This window comes from Erinaceus europaeus, chromosome X (assembly GCF_950295315.1).
Source record: "Erinaceus europaeus chromosome X, mEriEur2.1, whole genome shotgun sequence".
NCBI classification, from domain to species: Eukaryota; Metazoa; Chordata; class Mammalia; order Eulipotyphla; family Erinaceidae; genus Erinaceus; species Erinaceus europaeus.
Window position 1 is genome coordinate 42,730,396 of NC_080185.1, and position 19,428 is coordinate 42,749,823.

The 19,428-nt window shown below is 42.0% G+C and overlaps 1 protein-coding gene across 1 annotated transcript in view; it reads left to right on the forward strand.

Annotated features, from left to right (window-relative positions):
• The window catches only part of KIAA1210 (KIAA1210 ortholog), a 56,794-nt gene that overhangs the window by 511 nt on the left and 36,855 nt on the right, over positions 1 to 19,428 (forward strand). Inside the window, exons 2-5 of the mRNA XM_060183425.1 lie at positions 420 to 499; positions 10,654 to 10,822; positions 15,764 to 15,950; positions 17,993 to 18,130. Of these exons, the coding sequence (XP_060039408.1) occupies positions 430 to 499; positions 10,654 to 10,822; positions 15,764 to 15,950; positions 17,993 to 18,130 (564 nt within the window). The 5' untranslated portion in view covers positions 420 to 429. The remainder of the gene's footprint in view (positions 1 to 419; positions 500 to 10,653; positions 10,823 to 15,763; positions 15,951 to 17,992; positions 18,131 to 19,428) is intronic.

The following is a 19,428-nucleotide window of genomic DNA, read 5'->3' on the forward strand; positions in this document are numbered from 1 at the left end:
AAGGAAGGATAATTATTGCCAATGGCAATTCCTTTTGCTTGTCTCTTCTTGAATAGTTTAAGAATCAACCTGAAGAAACAATAATTGTGCTACATCTTGATTATCAAATGATAAACTTGCACTTTTTAAAATTTTCTATTAGTAGTTTAATAGTATTTTATAAACTTATACGATTTCAGGAGTGTTTTTACTCCCACACACGGTGTAAGTCATAAATTTATTAAACTTATTTTAAATATTTATTTATTTATTCATTTAAGAATGTGGGAGGGAGTGAGAAAGAATCAGAAAATCACTCTTGCACATGTGATGCTGGTGATCAAATTCAGGATCTCATGCTTGATAGTCCAATACTTTATCCACTGTGACACCTCTTGGGCCTCAGTCTTTGACTTTTTTCATTCTGTATTTTATTTTAGTGGTCCTGCTATGGATGAATTACTGAATGAAGAACCTGAGAGTGTAGAAGTAGTAGAGGCCCGTGATGATGGTGATGATGGTAAGTAATTCAATAGAATCTTGGTAACTACAACTGGATTTGTTTGCTGTGTTTGGCACCTAGGAAAGATAAGTCAGATAGAAAACAGGCTCATAGCAAATTTCTAATAGCATAAGACTCAGTCCCCATATAGTCTCCACTCTTCTACCTTTTTTATGTCCTCTCTAGCTCTGACAGTAAAAAGACGTGTGTGTGTGTGTGTGTGTGTGAGAGAGAGAGAGAGAGAGAGAGAGAACATCAGAGTATCACTCTAGCACATATGATGCCCCAAGATTAAACTCAGACTTGAATACACACACACACACACACACACACACACACACACACACACAAACCTCAGAACAAACCATGAGCTTTGACCCAAAACGGTTGTCTAGGTAGTTAGTACTACCTTCTGCATTTTCAGCAGCTTCTGAAAACTAGCCTGTGCAGACCTCAGCTGGTTAGAGACTGAAAGGTAATGTTAGCAGTGGATTGAGTAGAAAACACTTGCCCTCCAATAATGCCAGAATTATTAATATGACAGAGTCTATAAAATCCATGGTCATTAAGATTTTTTAAAAATTTTATTTATTTATTTTCCCTTTTGTTGCCCTTGTTATTGTTGTTGTAGTTATTATTGTTAGTTGTTGTTAAAATTCGGAGGCTCCAGCTGGCCGGGCTAGCTTCACGGGCAGGTAACAGAGACTACCAGACACACGGCTAGGCAGGGAAGCTGTATTTCTTTATTCAGGAACAACGATTCATAAACTAAGACAAACTAATCACCAAACGGAACTCTGCTGCCTCTTACCCCGTGCAGTGCCAAGCACTCTCTAACTCTCGAACTCTGGAACCCTCTCCGGGTTCCTTGGGGCGGGGCCAAGCGGGCCTGCGAAATTAGCAGGACTGATCCAATTTTCTTGGCGGGGGAGAGCTAGAACAACCCAATGTAAAGCATACAACAGTTAGTGATGTCGTCATTGTTGGATAGGACAGAGAGAAATGGAGAGAGGAGGGGAAGACAGAGAGGGGGAGAGAAAGATAGACACCTGCAGACCTGCTTCACCGCCTGTGAAGGGACTCCCCTACAGGTGGGGAGCCGGGGTCTCGAACCAGGATCCTTACGCCGGTCCTTGCGCTTTGCATCAAGTGCGCTTAACCCGCTGCACTATCGCCTAACTCCCGGTCATTAAGATTTTATAAGGGATTTTATTGCTGGAAATCAGAGACAGCTGGGAGCATTCAGCTAAGGAAGTCCAGGGGCAGATTCTCCAAACCCAGGCAGCTAGCCTAGTGTTTTTATGGCCTAGCAGACAGTGTCATTCTTCAGGTTTCTTTTTGTCCAATAATCTGGCTCATGTTTTTTTTTCTTCTTCTTTTTTTTTAGCAAATATGTCTTTAATGTTATTTTACATAGCTATGCTTTATTTTTTAATGACATTTTCTTAGTTCCAAGTAAACATTTTTTTAAAAATTTCACTATTCTGTTGAGTATAATCCAAGTTGATTATAAACTGGAGAGTTTTTCTAGGAATAAGTTAAATCAATTAGCATTATTCTTCTTCAGGCGTTAGAAATGCAAACCAAATATTCACAATAGTAAGTATACTTTAGTCAAATTCCAGAGCTCAGACTCAAAATACACCTTTTGTGACCTGCAAGATATATAATCAAATGAGATTCCAAGAAAGTTCCTTTTTGTGTGATATTAAAAGTCTTCGACAAATTAGTTTCCGTTCCATCTTTCAGAAAAGTCTTCATATACATATTTCAATATATTTAAAATGATGAACCTAGAATTGGAGACCACTAAATTGTTCATATTCTGGCTTATGTTCTTATTTGGTGAAATTTGGACTGAATTCTTTGTTGCTGAGAGTAAGGATCTCTGGATCATTGAATTCTGTTTATTTTTTTGTTTTGCCACAAGGGTTATCACTGGGTCTTGATATCCACACTATGGGTCCATCACTCTTAGTGGCCAACTTTTTTCCTTTTAGTTTCTGGGTAGAGAAAGAAAGAGCTAGAGAGGAAGACAGAAGGATAAAAGGAGGCAGAGAAAAAGAGAGAGACTTGCTGCACTGCTCCACTGCTTGTGAAACTTCTCTCCTATGAGTGAAGGTCGGGGTCTTGAACCTGAGTCCTTGCACATGGTATTCGTGTGTCCTACCTGATGAGCTACCACACAGCCCCTACCTAGGTATACATTTGATTTTACAGACCCACCGAGCAGTGTTACAAGCAATGGTGATCTCTAACAGCATCTCTTTACAAAAGAAAGTTTGACAGGTCAGTCTATACAGTTGACTACATGGCAGCCATCTTGGAGTCCTTCAGGACGTCACAAGAATCATAGTATGTGGGCAGTTCTAAGTTTTGTATCGTACCCTTAGGGCTCATTTCCATACACGAGGTTTGATGTGTTTGGGAACAGAAACATTTGTCTCCCACACCAAAGCAGGCTATTGATTTGAATGCTAGTAGCTGACACTGGGTTTCTGGCAATGGGTTTCTTGGCAATGCCATGTCCAGCCAACCTACCTTGTGTGCTGTTCACGATCTCTTGGAACCTCCTCCCAGTTTCTACCAATGAAACTAGACAATCACTACAATCAGAGCTACTCCATAAGAAGGAATGGGACATCCCTTTGCTTTCTGGAGCCCATAGTTAAAGAAATACATTACAGGCTCACATTACGGTGGCCTGCCTGGTTAAGTACACACTTCATCATATGCAATGACCAGGGTTTAAGCCCCTACTCCCCTCCTGAAGTAGGGATGCTTCACAAGAGGTGAAGGAGGTTTGAAAGTGTCTATCTTTCTCTCTTCTTGTCTATTTCCCCTTCCCCTCTTAATTTCTCTCTGTCCTATGGAGAGAGAGAGAGAGAGAGAGAGAGAGAGAGAGAAAGAGAGAAAGAAAGACATTACTTAGGAACACACATCTTGAATCCTCATAGAAAAAGTTTTTCCTGCCCAGATATAGCAGAAAACCAGACATAGGAAAGGACATTGAAATAAACATTTAATTTAAAAAATTAATAGCTGTCACAGTTCACATGTCATTAGTTGTTTTATTCATCTTGGAATGAAAATATGTGCTAATGAATAATTGCATTTGCTCACAAGGTGATTCTGTTCAGTGTGTACTTCATTTTTATAGCTAGAAAAATTCATCAGAAGCATGTTCATTCTATTATTATTACTATTATTATTTTGCCACCAAGGTTATTATTGGGGCTTGGTGCCAGCACTATGAATCCACTACTTCTGGCAGCCATTTTTTCATTTTCTTTCCCTTTCTTCTTCTTTTTAAATTATAGATAGGACAAATGGAAATTAAGAGGGGAAGGGGAGATAGAGAGCAAGAAAGAAAGAGTAATGCCTGAAGACTGCTTCACTGCTCATGAACCTTCGCCTCTGTAGGTGGTGAATGGGGACTCGAAATCAGGGCCTGTGAATGGCAACTTGTGTGCTCAAGTGGGTGCACTACCGCACTCCAGCACATTATTGCTTATAGGTCATGTCATAAATGGGATTGATTGGCTCCTCGTTTCCTCTTTTCTGACTCTGTTTCTTCACTGCCTTAGGAGAAGTGGGTTTGCAATTCCAAATCTACTAACTTTACCCTCCTCCCTTCGCTTCTTGGATTTTGAAGCATGAGGGGCAACAGTTACCCATCTCCCAACACTTTAATAGAAAGTTGTACCCTTTCTGAAAGCCAGGAGTTCCACTTTTTAAGATTCAATCAATCTTATTTCTTCTGTTTTTTTTAAAAAACAATTAATGAGGGAGGGGGGCTGGGTGGTGATGCACCTGGTAAGGTACACTCATTAGTATGCACAGGGACCCTGGTTTGAATCTCTGCTCCTCATCTTCAGGGAGGAAAATTCAGGAGCAGTGAAGCAAGTGCAGGCATCTCTCTTTCTCCCTCTATCTCTCTCTCTTCTCTCAAATCTTCTCTGTCTCATCAAGTAAAAAATAATAAAAAGAAAAACTGGATAGAAACAGAAAGAAATTGAGAGTAAAGGAGATAGGGAGAGAGAGAGAGAGAAGCTTCCCTACTGCAGGTAGGGACCAGGAGTTTAAACCTAGGTCCTTCCATATTGTAATATTTGTACTGTAATGGGTGCACCGCTGCCTAGCCCTGTTTTAGGTTTTCTATCTCTATGTGGAATTGTCAGGTGTGTCCCAACCCTGCCCTTGTACAAGCCTATCCTATGTAGTTGAGAAATTCCCCCATTCATCTAAAATTGAAATAGACTTGAGTGTCAGGTAGCAACCAAACCATCCAATAGTGTTCTCTCATCGACCCCACCCCATTCTGTCTCCTGCTTGGATCACATCCATTTCAACGTTCACTCTTGAGCGACAGATATGGGGCTGCTTCCTCTAATCTACAGGATTTTTCTTTTCTTTTTAAATTTTTAATTATTTTAATTTTGTTTATTGGAGCCAGAAATTGACAGGGAAGGGATAAATAGGGATAGAGACAGAGAGACAGCTGCAGCCCTGCTTCACCACTTGCAAAGATTCCTCCCTGCCAGTGGGGACCAGGGGCTCAAACTCAGGTCCTTACACATTGTAACATGTGTGCTTCACTAGATGCGCCACCACCTGGCCCACTCCTCTAATCTACAGACATATAGATTAGTACAATAGATTTGATAGGTCAAATTCACCAGCAGAGTTGAATCTGGTGTTAACAAACAAGTAATTATCACTTCCCTAATACTAGCTACCATTTAAGAGCTACGCCAGATGCCAGATGTTAGATAAACTCTTCACCTACATTGTTTACAATCAACACAAGCTTTATAGGAGTCTGTACTTATATTATAGGAAGCTCCATCTGTGGGGGGTGGGGGGAGCTTCAAGAGTGGTAAAGCAGATCTGCAGGTATCTCTCTTTCTCTCTCTCTTTCCCCCTCCCCTCTCAATTTCTCTCTGTCCTACTGAATAAAAAATAGAATAAAATAAAACCAGAAAAAATAAGTAAATAAATAAATTATAGGATGTTTGTACATGGGTCTGCCTTTTATTTATCTGAATTATTAAGGGAAGAGACAAGCTGTGTTGCAGTTGCGTACCCCACAAAGGACATGGCTGCTCCTTGAGTGTAACTGATTGCCTTTCACTGGGCTGGTTTATTTATTTATTTATTTATTTTTATTTAAGAAAGTATTAATTAACAAAACCATAGGGTAGGAGGGGTACAATTCCACACAATTCCCACCACCCATTCTCCATATCCCACCCCCTCCCCGATAGCTTTCCCATTCTCTATCCCTCTGGGAGCATGGACCCAGGGTCATTGTGGGTTGCAGAAGGTAGAAGGTCTGGCTTCTGTAATTGCTTCCCCGCTGAACATGGGCGTTGACTGGTCGGTCCATACTCCCAGTCTGCCTCTCTCTTTCCCTAGTAGGGTGGGTCTCTGGGGAAGTGGAGCTCCAGGACACATTGGTGGGGTCTTCAGTCCAGGGAAGCCTGGCCGGCATCCTGATGACATCTGGAACCTGGTGGCTGAAAAGAGAGTTAACATACGAAGCCAAACAAGTTGTTGAGCAATCATGGGCCCAAAGCTTGAAATAGTGGAGAGGAAGTGTTAGGGGGATACTCACTGCAAACTCTAGTGTACTTCTGCTTTCAGGTATATATTTTGCAGTAGTTTATGGATATGTGTGAACATAAGCTCTCTCTCACAGAAACTGGTGTAGATCTAGGTTTTGGGAGTTTGTTAGAAACTGAACCACCTGAGATGGAATTAGAGTATACTATGAAAGGAAAGGTCTCACCTGAGTAATGAAGCTGAAGGGTTGTCATTCTACACGTGTAGTCTCTGGACACAGTCTGAAATGAAGCATGTTGAGGTGGCAATCGTTGTGTTGGTTAGGTTGTGATCGACAGATGCAATATTATTTGATATGGATTGGGAGAGGCATACGGGAAAGTGGACCCTATCCAATGGAAGTAGAGGCTCTATAGTGGAGATATGAGGTTCCTGCTGTCTTAGGGTTCAAAAAGACACTCGATAGTTAATGTTATCATCACATTATTTGGTAATTGGAAGCTTCTTTAAGAGAATAGAACAAACACTACAATCATTTATCTGGAACATGAAAACACCTAGAATTGCCAAAACCATCTTAAGGAAAAGAAACAGAAATGGAGGCATCACACTCCCAGACCTTAAACTATATTATAAAGCCATCATCATCAAAACAGCATGGTACTGGAACAAAAATAGGCACACAGACCAGTGGAACAGAATTGAAAGTCCAGAAATAAATCCCCACACCTACGGACATCTAATCTTTGATAAGGGGGCCCAAAGAATTAAATGGAAGAAGGAGGCTCTCTTCAATAAATGGTGGTGGGAAAACTGGGTTGTAACATGCAGAAGAATGAAATTGAACCACTTTATCTCACCAGAAACAAAGATAAACTCCAAATGGATCAAAGACCTAGATGTCAGACCAGAAACAATCAAATACTTAGAGGAAAAAATTGGGCTGGTTTCTAATGGGACTGCTACAGGGAGTCTGCCTTCAGCCTTCTGTGGGGGGGGGGTAGCCCCTAAGACATAGGACTATATACAATTCCTTTCTCACCGGGTTGCAAAACAGAGGAAGTGCTTGATCTTCATAAATATTTGTTGACCACAGGAATGGATGAATGAGTCCACTGGCAAGTATCTAGAGGCAAAACTTATGCCAGCAGCCAAATTTTAGGTGCATAAAGAAAGCCGAGATTGTGACTGGTGTACAAGTCCTGAAATTGAGTGACCCATGTTTTTAAACAAAGCATGACAGTATTTAAATAAATCCTGCATATATTATACCTTTCCGATAAGTCCCAATTTTCTCCTTTTTAAAAAAGTTTATTTATAAAAAGGAAACACTGACAAAACCATAGGGTAAGAGTAGTACAACTCCACATAATTCCCACCACCAGAACTCTGTATCCCATCCTCTTCCCTGATAGCTTTCCTGTTCTTTAACCCTCTGGGAATATGGCCCCAAGGTCATTGTGGGATGCAGAAGGTGGAAGGTCTGGCTTCTGTCATTGCTTCCCCACTGAACATGGGTGTTGACAGGTCGATGTGCCACTTGGTTTTTATGAAAAAAAATGTTACACTTTTTGCATGTTCCTTAAATTGGTGGAATTAAAGGATTTGGGTGACAGTTTACTTAAAGAAACCCTCATTTCTGTGTTTTAATTTAGTTTTTTAAATTTTATATTTATTTATTTTCCCTTTTGTTGCCATTGTTACCTTTTTAAACTGTTGTTGTAGTTATTATAATTGTTGTTATTGATGTCGTTGTTGTTAGATGGGACGGAGAGAAATGGAGAGAGGAGGGGAAGACAGAGAGGGGGAGAGAAAGAGAGACGCCTGCAGGCCTGCTTCACCACCTGTGAAGTTTAATGTAGTTTTGTTACTATCAATATTATTATTTTACCACCAGGGTTATATATAACTGAGGCTCAGTGCTTACATGACTCCACATCTCCCTCTGGCCGCTTTTTTCTTTCTCCTAGATGGAGAAAAAAAAAGAAAAGAGAGAGAGAGAGAGAGAGATATGGAGGGAGAGAGGAAGAAAAAGATAGATGCTATAGCACTGCTCCACTGCTTGTGAAACTCCTCCAGTAAAGGTTCTCTCATGTGGTGGCCTGGGGCTTGAACCTTGGTCCTGAAGCATAGTGAAGTGTGCACTCTACTGGGCGAGCTCATTTCTTTCTTTCTTAAAAATTTTATTTATAAAATGGAAATATTGACAAGGTCATAGGACAATTCCACACTGTTCCCACCACCAGAACTCCTTATCCCATCCCCTCCCCTGATAGCTTTCCTATTCTTTTTTTAAATGCCTTTTATTTATTTATTTTCCCTTTTGTTGACCTTTTTATGGTTGTTGTAGTTATTATGGTTGTTATTGATGTCGTCATTGTTAGATAAGACAGAGAGAAATGGAGTGAGGAGGGGAAGACAAAGAGGGGACACCTGCAGACACCTGCAGGCCTGCTTCGCCACCTGTGAAGTGGCTCCCCTGCAGGTAGGGAGCCGAAGGCTTGTACCAGGATCCTTACGCTGGTCTTTGAGCTTCGCACCACTGGCGCTTAACCTGCTGCGCTACCGCCCAACCCTCTTGCTTATATGTTTGATAGAGACAGAGAGAGAGGGAGAAAGACACCTGCAAGCACAGCATCACCACCTAATGGTGGGGACTTGAACCTGGGTCCTTGCACACTGTGATGTATACACTTAACCAGGTGTCACCACCTGCCCCTGCAACCAGTTTCTTTTCTATTGAAGTCACAGTGCATCAGAACATGATATAAGCTCAGGTGTACATCAATGAAAATCAGTATGCGTATATATCACATACATTATGTTCACCAGTGAAAATTCAATTCTGTCCTTCGCCATCTCCCTTCACTTCTGGTGATTGGTCTGATAGTCCAAATGTTTATCATTATTTCCTTTAGTTTCTCTCTCTCTCTCTCTCTCTGTTAATTTATATATTGCCAGTGGATGAAATCATAAGGTCAGGAACCTTTCCTTTTCAAAAAAATTATAATATTTTGTTTATTTATTTGCTGACTAGAGACAGCTGGAAATTGAGAGGAAGAGGGAGGTAGAGAGGGGAAGATACAGAGAGACATCTGCAGCACTGTTTCACCACTTGTGAAGCTTTCCCCCCTGCAGGGGGAGACCAGGGGCTTGAACCTAAGTCCTTGTGCATCGTAATGTGTGTACTCAACCAGGTACACCACCACCCGGTCCCGTGAGAAACTTTTCCAGTGGGTTTAGAGGCCATAGGGATTTTTTTGAAGCCTTATTTGCGGGAGCTTTATTCCTCAGCTGAATTATCCAGCTACTGGTTTTAATAGCTGACACTTAGAAGCAAAAAAAAAAAATGTGTTAAGTTGGGTCTGAAAAGAGGTCCCTGTACAGATGATGAGCTGGAACCTGAGAATCTCTGTATTGGTTGGGGTGGAATGGGGGAGACAGCACAGTGGTCATGAAAAGAGTCTTCAATGCCTGAGACTCCAAAGTCTAAGGTTCAATCCCCAGCACCACCCTAAGCCATAACTGAACAGTGCTCTGGGAGGAAAAAAAAAAAAAAAAAAAGAACAGGGGCTGGGTGATTGAGCTTGGCCTAGGTTCAAGTTCCCAATCCTCACTTGCAGAAGGGAAGCTTCACGAGTGTTGAAGTAGAGCTATAGATCTCTCTCTCTTTTCTCTCCTTCTCTATCACCCTTCCCCACTCAATTGTTCTCTGTCCTATCAAAAAGAAGGGATAGTAGGGAGCAGTAGGAGGCTCACTCAGTACAAAGCACACATTATGTGCAACGGTTTGATTTTTTAAAATATTTCTTTTTTAATATTTATTTATTTATTTATTCCCTCTTGTTGCCCTTGTTCTTTATTGTTGTTGTTACTGATGTCGTCATTGTTGGATAGGACAGAGAGAAATGGAGAGAGGAGGGGAAGGCAGAAAGGAGGAGGGAAAGACAGACACCTGCAGACCCGTTTCACTGAATGTGAAATGACTCCCCTGCAGGTGGGGAGCCGGGGGCTCAAACTGGGATCCTTATGCCAGTCCTTGCACTTCACGCCACCTACGCTTAACCCACTGTGCTACAACCCGACTCCCTGGGACCTGATTTTGTAGCACTGGACCACCATGTGCAGCATCTGGAGGGGGGAAGCTCCATGAATAGTGAAGCAGTCTCTCCTCCCTCTCTGTCTTTCACATTCACTCTATCAAAAGAAAAAAATGGTGAGCCCAGGCAGTAGTACAGTTAGTAAAGCACACAAATTATCAAGCCTGAGGATCTGGGTTCAAGCTTCCTGTTCCCACCTGCAAGGGAGAAACTTCATAAGTAATGGAGTAGTGTTGCAGGTGTGTTTCTCTGTCTCTCTCCCTCTATATCTCTGCTTCTCTAGCCCTACTTCTCTTTGTATCTATTATAATTTTAAAAGATGGCCCCAGTGATAATTCCGGTGTCAAAGAAGAAGAACAAAGGGAATGAATGGTGTTCAGGCATGAGGGCTTTTGGTGGGGGCACCTAGACTCTCTGTCTTTACCCTTGCCCCAGAGGCCCTGTCTCTCCCTTCCTGTTATCCCTTTCACATCATGGGATGCCTCCCTTTCTTTTGTTAACTCCCAGGAAAGAAGAGATCCAAGTTCAGAGCCTTCAAGAGCTTTTTTGGCAAGAAGAAGAAAAAGGAGCCAGAGGATGTCCCGGAAGGGCTGAGCCAGCAGCCCAGCCTGTCAAGCAGCAATAATGACGTCTCTTCCATCAAGTCCTTAAGGGATAGCCCTTACATTGAGCCTGGGTGAGCTGGGGCCGGTGGGAGGGGTGGGTGGGGACAGGGCAAAGGCAGATAGCCGGAGCCAGGATACCCTCAACAAGCAGCTCACCAATGGTCCCCAGGGCTGTTAGGGGACACGCTGCCCCACTACCAAGAGGAAGGGAGAAGGGAAGGACTAGGGAGAGGACAACCCATAAAAACCTGAGTGTTTTGGGGACCTTGGTAGGTGAGATTTCATTCTTTTTAAATTTTCTTCATACTGGTTGAATTTAAAAGGGCTGGGGAGATAGCATAATGGTTCTGAAAAAAGACTCATGCCTGAGGCACCAAAGATCCCACGTTCAATCCTCAGCACCACTGTGAGCCAGAGCTGAGCAGTGCTCTGGTAAAAAAAAAAAGTAACTGGTTTATAAGCTTATGAGATTATAGTTTCACACCACACCCACTACCAAAGTTCTGTGCCCCCTACTGCCACACCCCCTAATGATAACCACCATAGTTCTCATGGAGACATAGAGACAGTTTGGCTGTCTTCTGTTTCTGTTTGTGTGTTTGTTTTTGCCAGTTTGTGTGTTTTAATTCTCTAGATTTCACATATGAGTGAAACCACTAGGTAGTTAGTTGTCTTTCATTTCCTTACTTCACTCAGCATAATCACCTCCAGTTCCATCCTTTTGTTCCAAAGGACACAATATCACCTTTTTGAATTACAGTATTCCACAGATTATATGTACCATGGATATTTTTTTTAATCCATTCATCTGTCAGTGGGCATTTAGGCTGCTTCTGTTCTTTGACTATTGTTAATAAAGCAGCTATGAACATATGGGTGATATGTCTCTCTGAATTAGTCTTTTCATGTCCTGTGGACAAATGCTTAGGAGTGGTATTGCTGGATCATAAAGAGTTTTTAGTTTTATTTAAGGACTCTCCATGCTGTTTTTTATAGGAGGTTCACCAGATTGTACTCCCACCAACAGTGTAACAGATCCCCTTTTCTCCACATCCTCGCCAACACTTATTTTTCCCTCTTTTATTGATGTAAAACATTCTCATGGGAGTGAGGGAATAATCCCAAGGTAGTTTTAATGTGCATTTCTATAGTGATAAATGGAGCATTTTTTTCTATGTCTATGGACCATATGAATGCCTTCTTTAGAGAAATGTGTATTCATATTTCCTGTTAAAATGTCTATTCACATTTTTCTGTTGAGGCACTTTTTGGAGCTGTCTGATTTCTTTAAATATTTTGCTATCAGTCTTGCATCACACATGTGATATGCAAACATTCTTTCCTAAATTACTGGCCTATCGTCCTTATGGAATTTTCTTTTGAAGTGTATAATTTTTTAAATCTAGCTTGCTATTATTGATTTATTTTTGGTTTAGTTTCTTTGCCCATGGGGTTGAGTCTCCAAATACACCTTTGATATTAAAGTCCCAAAGTGTTTCTTCAGTTTTTTATTTTATGTATTTTATGGTTTCAAATCTAATATACAGATCTTTATTCCATTTTGAGTTAATTTTTAGTGTGTGATGTTAAGTGGTGATCTAGTATCTTTTTTTAGTTTTTTTAAAAAATATCTTTTTATATTTACTTATTTTGGATAGAGACAGAAATTGAGATGGAAGAGTAAGGTAGGGAGGAAGAAAGAAAGAAAGAAAGAAAAAAAGAAAGAAAGAAAGAAAGAAAGAAAGAAAGAAAGAAAGAAAGAGGAACACATATAGCACTGCTTCACTACTCAGGAGGCTCCTCCCTGGAAAATTGGGATTGGAGATTTGTACCCAGGCCCTTGAACATGTTAACATGTGTGTTCAACCAGGGGTACTAATGTCCAGCCCCTAGTTTTATTTTTCCACATGTTTTTTTTTTCTAAAAGTTTTATTTTTAAAAGAACAAAAGAACAGAGATCACTGTTCAGCTCTGGCATGTGCTGATGCCAGGGATTGAACCTGGAACTTGTAGAGCCACAGGCACATGAATTCTTTGTTCTAAAAGACATCTTCATAGCCCAGTATTTTTTCTTTCTTAAAATATACTCTATTTTATTACAATCAGGGTTATTGCTGGGACTTGGTGCCTACATGATGACTCCACTGTTCCTGATGACCATTTCCTCCTTTATTTCATTGGCTGAGATAACAATTGAGAGGGAGAGAGACTCCTGAAGCGCTCCTCCACCATTTGTGAAACTTTCCCCCTGCAGATGGGGACCAGGGGCTTGAACCTGAGTCATTGTACATGACAATGTATGGGCTCAACCAGATGTGTACTGCCTGTCTCCTTTTTTAAATTATTATTGTGATACTGTTGGTAGCAATCTCTATACGGTTAAATATATAGTCACAACCCCAAAGAGGTATTTTTTTTTGCTTCTAACCAGTAGTTCTCCTGACTTTTCATCCTTCCTTCCCTTCCATTCCCTTCCTTTTCTCTCTCTCTCTCTTTCTTTCTTTCTCTCTCTCTTTCTTTCTTTCTTTCTTTCTTTCTTTCTTTCTTTCTTTCTTTCTCTCTTTCTTTTGCCAGAGCCTTGCTCAGCTCTGGCTTATGGTGGTGCTAGCAACTGAACCTGGTATCTTCAGTGCCTCAGATATGAAAGTCATTTAGCAAAACCATTATTCTGTCTCCCAGCACTCACCCCAGATTTGTCCTTTTTTTTTCAATTCATAAATGGGTTATAAATTTCCACCATGGTTTCTTTTTGTCCCCTCCTCTGTGGTTTCTCTCCTACTGGCCTAGAAATTCCACTTCCATGAAGAGATGGCAGGATTTGGAGAGATTTCTCGAAAGGGGTCAGCCTAGATGTTGTCTTCATGCAGCCATCTTGATTCCACTGGTTCATCTTATACTTAGCTGTCAACTATCTGGCTCTGTTCCCAGTCATAAAGTATTAGTGAGCTAGTATGTAGGTTAAGGGTGGCTCAGTGAGTAAGATGACATTGCAAATGGGACTGCTGTATTAGAACTATGATGCAAGAGAGGGAAACAGGAAAAGAACAGCATCGGGACAGATGTTTGAAAGTAATTAAAAAAAAACAGAGAAAGAAGTTAGCTGGGAAAGATGTAACTCTTACCATAATAATAAGACTCAGCGTCTTCTGTTCTATATGGTTACTACTATAGAACTGTACACTCTTTGTTTATTGCCAGTGGGACCGCATGCCCATAGATCCTAATGGACTTTTCCCCCTTTTGATTTTTTAATTGTCTTTTCTATTTATTTATTTTGTCTTTTGTTGCCCTTGTTATTTTTTATTGTTGTTGTAGTTATTATTGTTGTTATTGATGTCGTCAAGGTTAGATATGACAGAGAGAAATGGAGAGGGGGCAAGACAGAGAGGGGGAGAGAAAGATAGACACTTGTAGACCTGCTTCACCACCTGTGAAGTGACTCCCCTGCAGGTGGGAAGCCGGGGGCTCGAACCAGGATCCTTAAGCCGGTCCTTGAGCTTTGCACCACGTGCGCTTAACCCGCTGTGCCACCTCCCGACTCCCTCCTCTTTTGATTTTAAGTAGAGAGATAGAGACAGAGATGAAGAAGGATCACCACTGCACCATTGACAGATGGTCCTGTTGGTGCAGTACATGGTGCTTCCATGTGGTGGCTTCAGCTCAAATGCTGACTATTACACACGGCAAAGTGTATATGCTACCAGGAGAGCTAGCTTCCAGTCCCTGAATTGTAAGCTTCCAAACGGGGTGGCTCACTTTATAAAGCACACATGTTACTTCAAAAGTACAAAGCACAAAGACTATAGTTCAGTTCCTCATTTCCCACTTACAGGGGGACGACTTCACAAACAGTGGAGCAGTGCTGCAAGTATCTCTTCACCCCTCTCTATCACTCTCTGCTTCTCACCTTCTATCAGAAGAAAAGAAAATAGTCACTAGGAACAGTGGAGTCTTGCAGGCACTGAGGCCCAGCAATAAACCTGGTAGCAAAAATAAATTAATTAATTAAAAGAAAAGATGCATGTCAATCATTTAAAAAATCAGCATTATACAGAAGTATATGAAGTAGAAAATGAATATCCTCTACTATCCTCAGTGCCAGTTTTAATTAGAAGCACCATGAATAAGTTGCTGGGGAATTCTTCAAGACTTTCTCTCTCTCCCTTCCCCTGTCTCTTTCTTTCTTCTTTTCTTTCTTTTATTGATCGTTCTTCCTTTCTTATTGGATGGAGACAGATAAATAGAGAGGGAAGAGTGGGATAGATAGATAGCTAGAGAGATAGATAGCTAGAGAGATAGATAGCTAGAGAGATAGATAGATAGATAGATAGATAGATAGATAGATAGATAGACAGACAGACATACAGACAGATGATGAACCTGCAGCACTACTTCACTACTCACAAAGCTTCCCCCTGCAGGTGGGACCAGGGGCTTGAATTCTAGTCCTTGAGCATAGTAACATGAGTGCTCAGTTAGGTGCACCATTACTCCACCTTGATTTATTTTTTCAGAACACACACACACACACACACAAAAAAAAAAACAAACAAAGATGTGTAGGGTTTTTTTTTTGCCTCTATGGTTATTGCTGGGGCTCAGTGCCTGCACTATGAATCCACTGCCCCTGTGGCCATTTTTTTGATAGGACAGAGAGAAATTGAGAAGAGAGAGGGAGATAGAGAGTGGGGAGAGAAATGTAGACACCTGCAGAACTATTTCACCACTTGTGAAGCGACTCCCCTGCAGGTGGGGAGCCGGGGACTAGAACTGGGATCGTTTCTTGGGCCTTTGCGATTTGTACTATGTGTGCTTCACCCTGTGCACCACTGCCAGGCCCCGGCAAACATGTGTAGTTGTCAAGGGGATAATTATTCCTTTACCTAATGTCTCTGGGACACCTTTACTGCATCAGCACATATGTCATGGTAAGTCATAGCACGGCTTTATGTGTGTTTTCTGTTCCTGTGTACCTCAGGCTGTTTTAACAAGGCCTTTCTTTTCTCGTCCAGCATCAAGAGGGGCATGCGCACCAAAGCTCTGTCCCATGAAAGCATCTTTATCATGGAGCCTGAGCCGGAGCCTGAGCCTGAACCTGAGCCTGAGCCTGTGCCTGAGCCGGAGCCAGAGCCAGAGCCTGAAAGAGCAACAAGCGGATCATCCTCTTCCCCAGAGTCCCAGAGAAGCAGACCTCTGAAGGTAATAGTGAACTTAAATACTAGTGCCTAAGAGTACTACAGTGAATTCTCACTTAGTGACCTGCTTGCTTATCAACCACTTGGAGTTAGGACCAGCTCTCTGAGGAGTTGGAAGCTTCTAGCATCTCATCTAGCTTCACCTCTCTCAATTTCAGTCTCCTTCCTGTAGTTGGCTATTGAGCACTATAGCAGTGCTATAGATTTATACTTTACTGTGTGCCTCACAGCGCAATTTAATTCCTCTATTTAATTTAATTTATATATTTGTTTTGGATAGAGACAGGAAGAAATTGAGAGGGGAGGGGGATATAGCAAGGGAGAGAGACAGCGAGACCCGTGCAGGCCTGCTTCAACACTCACGAAGCTTGCCCTCTGCAGGTGGCGATTGGGGACTTGAACCTGCTCCACTTTCCAGCCTCCCTATATATATTATTACTGCCAGGGTTATTACTGGGGTGTAGTGCTAGCACTATGAACCTACCTCTCCCAGCAACCATTTCCCCTACCCCCTCTTCCTTCTATTTTATTTTATTTGCTAGGACAGGGAATTTTTTGAGAGGGGAGAGGAAGAGAGAAAAATGGTCACCCACAGACCTGCTTCACCACTTGTGAAGCGGCCCCTCTAAGTGAGGAGTGGAGACTTGAACTTGGGTTTTAGTGGATACTGATGTTTGCGCTCAACCGGGTACATCACTGCCTGGCCACCATAATTCCTCCATTTTTTAAAATCACAGTACAATATGGAGTACATTACTGAATAACATTTTAAAAGATTATTATTGTTGTTGTTATTATTTGCCACCAGGGTTATCTCTGGGCCTCATTGTTTGCACAATGAATCTACCACTGCTGGTGGCCACTTTTTTCCTTTTCCCTTCTTTATTTTATTTCATAGGACATAGAGAAATTGGGAGGGGAGGGGGAGATAGAGAGGGAAAGAGGGAGACACCTGCAGACCTGCTTCACCACTCATGAAGTTTCCTCTCTGCAGGTGGGAACCAAGGGCTTGAACCCTGGTTCTTGTGCATGGTAATGTTGAGCTTAACTGGGTACACTGCCACCCCCAATTTATTTTTAATTTAATTTATTTTAATGAAATATTAGTAGACATACAATGGATGTGTGTGTGTGTGTGTGTGTGTGTGTGTGTGTGTGTGTGTGTGTGTGTGTGTGTGTATGGATAGCTAGCTAGCTAGATACCAGCTAGAACACTGCTCAGCTCTTGGCCTACGGTGATGTGGGGGATTGAAACTAGGACCCTTGCTGCCCTAGGCATGAAAACATTTTTTCTAGAATTATTATGCTGTCACCCCACCCCTTAAAATCTGCTTCCCTAGAGCCCTGCCCCACTAGAGAAAAAGAGACAGGCTGGGAGTATGGATCAACCTGCCAATACCCATGTTCAGCAGAGAAGCAATTACAGAAGGCAGACCTTCCACTTTCTGCACCCCATAATGACCCTGGGTCCATGCCCTCAGAAGGTTAAAGAATAGGAAAGTTATCAAGCAAGGGAATGGGACACGGAGTTCTGGTGGTGGGAACTGGGTGGAGTTGTACCCCTCTTATCCTATGGTTTTGTCAGTGCTTCCTTCTTATAAATAAAAATTAAAAAATATTTTAGAAGTTATAAATAATCCAAAGGTGACATGAAACTATCTAAAGGTAGTTGACAAGCTCACCAGTACAGCATAGCAGCATAGTTGACTTGAAACACTAATGAGGGATGGTTCCTTGTTTAGTGATCACTTCAGTTATTGACTGGGTTTCAGAAAGGGAGTTCAGTCACTAAGTGAGGACTGCCTGACTGTTCTTCCATTCCCAACTACTGTCCCACCAAGTGAATACAAAACAAACAAACAAAACATCCAAGGAAAGAGAAGCCTGGCCGAGTTTTCCAGACGATTCTATCTCACAGGATAATTGTGAAAACTGAATGAGAGAGTGTGGGACTCAACAGTGTACTTCCCAAGTGCTTGCCATGTTTGTGGCTGATATGACCAAATCACTCTCCCAACTCCCTGTTTCTATTTCTCTCTCCCACAGAGATCTATTTTTTCCCAAACGTTGCCTAGAGCTGGGAAGAGCCGCATACGTGGAGCTCTTTCTGGAATTGTGTTTGGAGCTCTGCCCCGATACATGATCAAGAGTGGAATCTGGATTCCAGGATCTGAGAGCAGTAAGGTGAGAAGGTGCAATTATTCAGGATGTAATGGTTTAGTTGGGTACCCATATCTCTGCTCTGTGCCCATGGGATGATTGATTAACCTCTCTGAACCTTCGGTTCCTCATCTACTGTGAGCATAATACTAATATAGACAGACCCTAAGGTGGCTTGTGAGGAGTGAATAAAGACCCAGAGAAGTTGGATAGATTGCTTAGTGGAGCCATGGAGGTGACTCAGTCAGTGACGTGTCAGAGTATGTGTCTTGCATGCGTGAGGCTGTGGGTTCAATCCCTGGTATTGCATAAAAGAATGGAGTGGTGTTCTGGTCAACCTCTCTCTCTTTCTCTCTCTATTGCATAAAGACGTGGAACTTGAAGAAATTATATTAAGTGAGATAAGCCAGAAGGAGAAAAATGAGTACTAGATGATCTCACTTATAGGTGAAACTTAACAAACAACGGATGAAAGGAAAAAGATAGGGTGAAACTTGGATTGGGAATGGTGTATTGCAACAAAGCAAAGAGCTGTGGGGGTGGAGGGGCTAGGAGAGCTTAAAGAAGAGACTGAGGGCCTTTGTGCATCATGGTGGAAGAGGACTTAAATTGGTGGTGGGAGTGGTGTGCTGACTATGGGATAAGCACACTTATCATGGGAAGATAAAACATTGTATCCAGGGCTGGAGGACAACATAATGGTTTTGCAAAACAACTTTCATGCCCAAGGCCCCAAAGGTCCCCAGTTCAATTCCCAGCACAACCATAAGCCAAAGCTGAACAGTACTCTGGCCTTTCTCTCTGTATCACAACCTCTCTCTCTCTCTCTCTCTCTCTCTCTCTCTCTCACTAAAATAAGTAAAATATTTCAACAACTGTAACCATATGCCGATAGCTGTCTCATAAATCATTATTTCCCCAATAACATGATTTTAAAAATTAAAAAATAAATTGATAAAGCTCACCCCATCACTTACCTCTAAGTGACCCTACTCAGTATTCAGTCAAACTCTGCTAGCACTCTCATCTATCTATAAATGCTCCAGGGCTTGCTGTGGATATTGCTAGGAAGATAAAGCTTTCCTCCCTGCTATCCAAAAGCAGAATGCTCCTGGGACCAGGGGTGGGGTGGTAGTGCTGGTAGTGGTGGTGGTGATGGTGGTGGTGGCTCATCTGGGAGAGCACACACATCACAGTGTTCAAGGACCCAGGTTAAACCCCTCCTCCCCCAGTTCCCACTGATAGGGATGGAAGCTTCATGACTGGTGGAGCTGAGCTGCAGGTCTCTCTCCTTCTAGCTGTCTCTCCCCCTCTCTATCTTT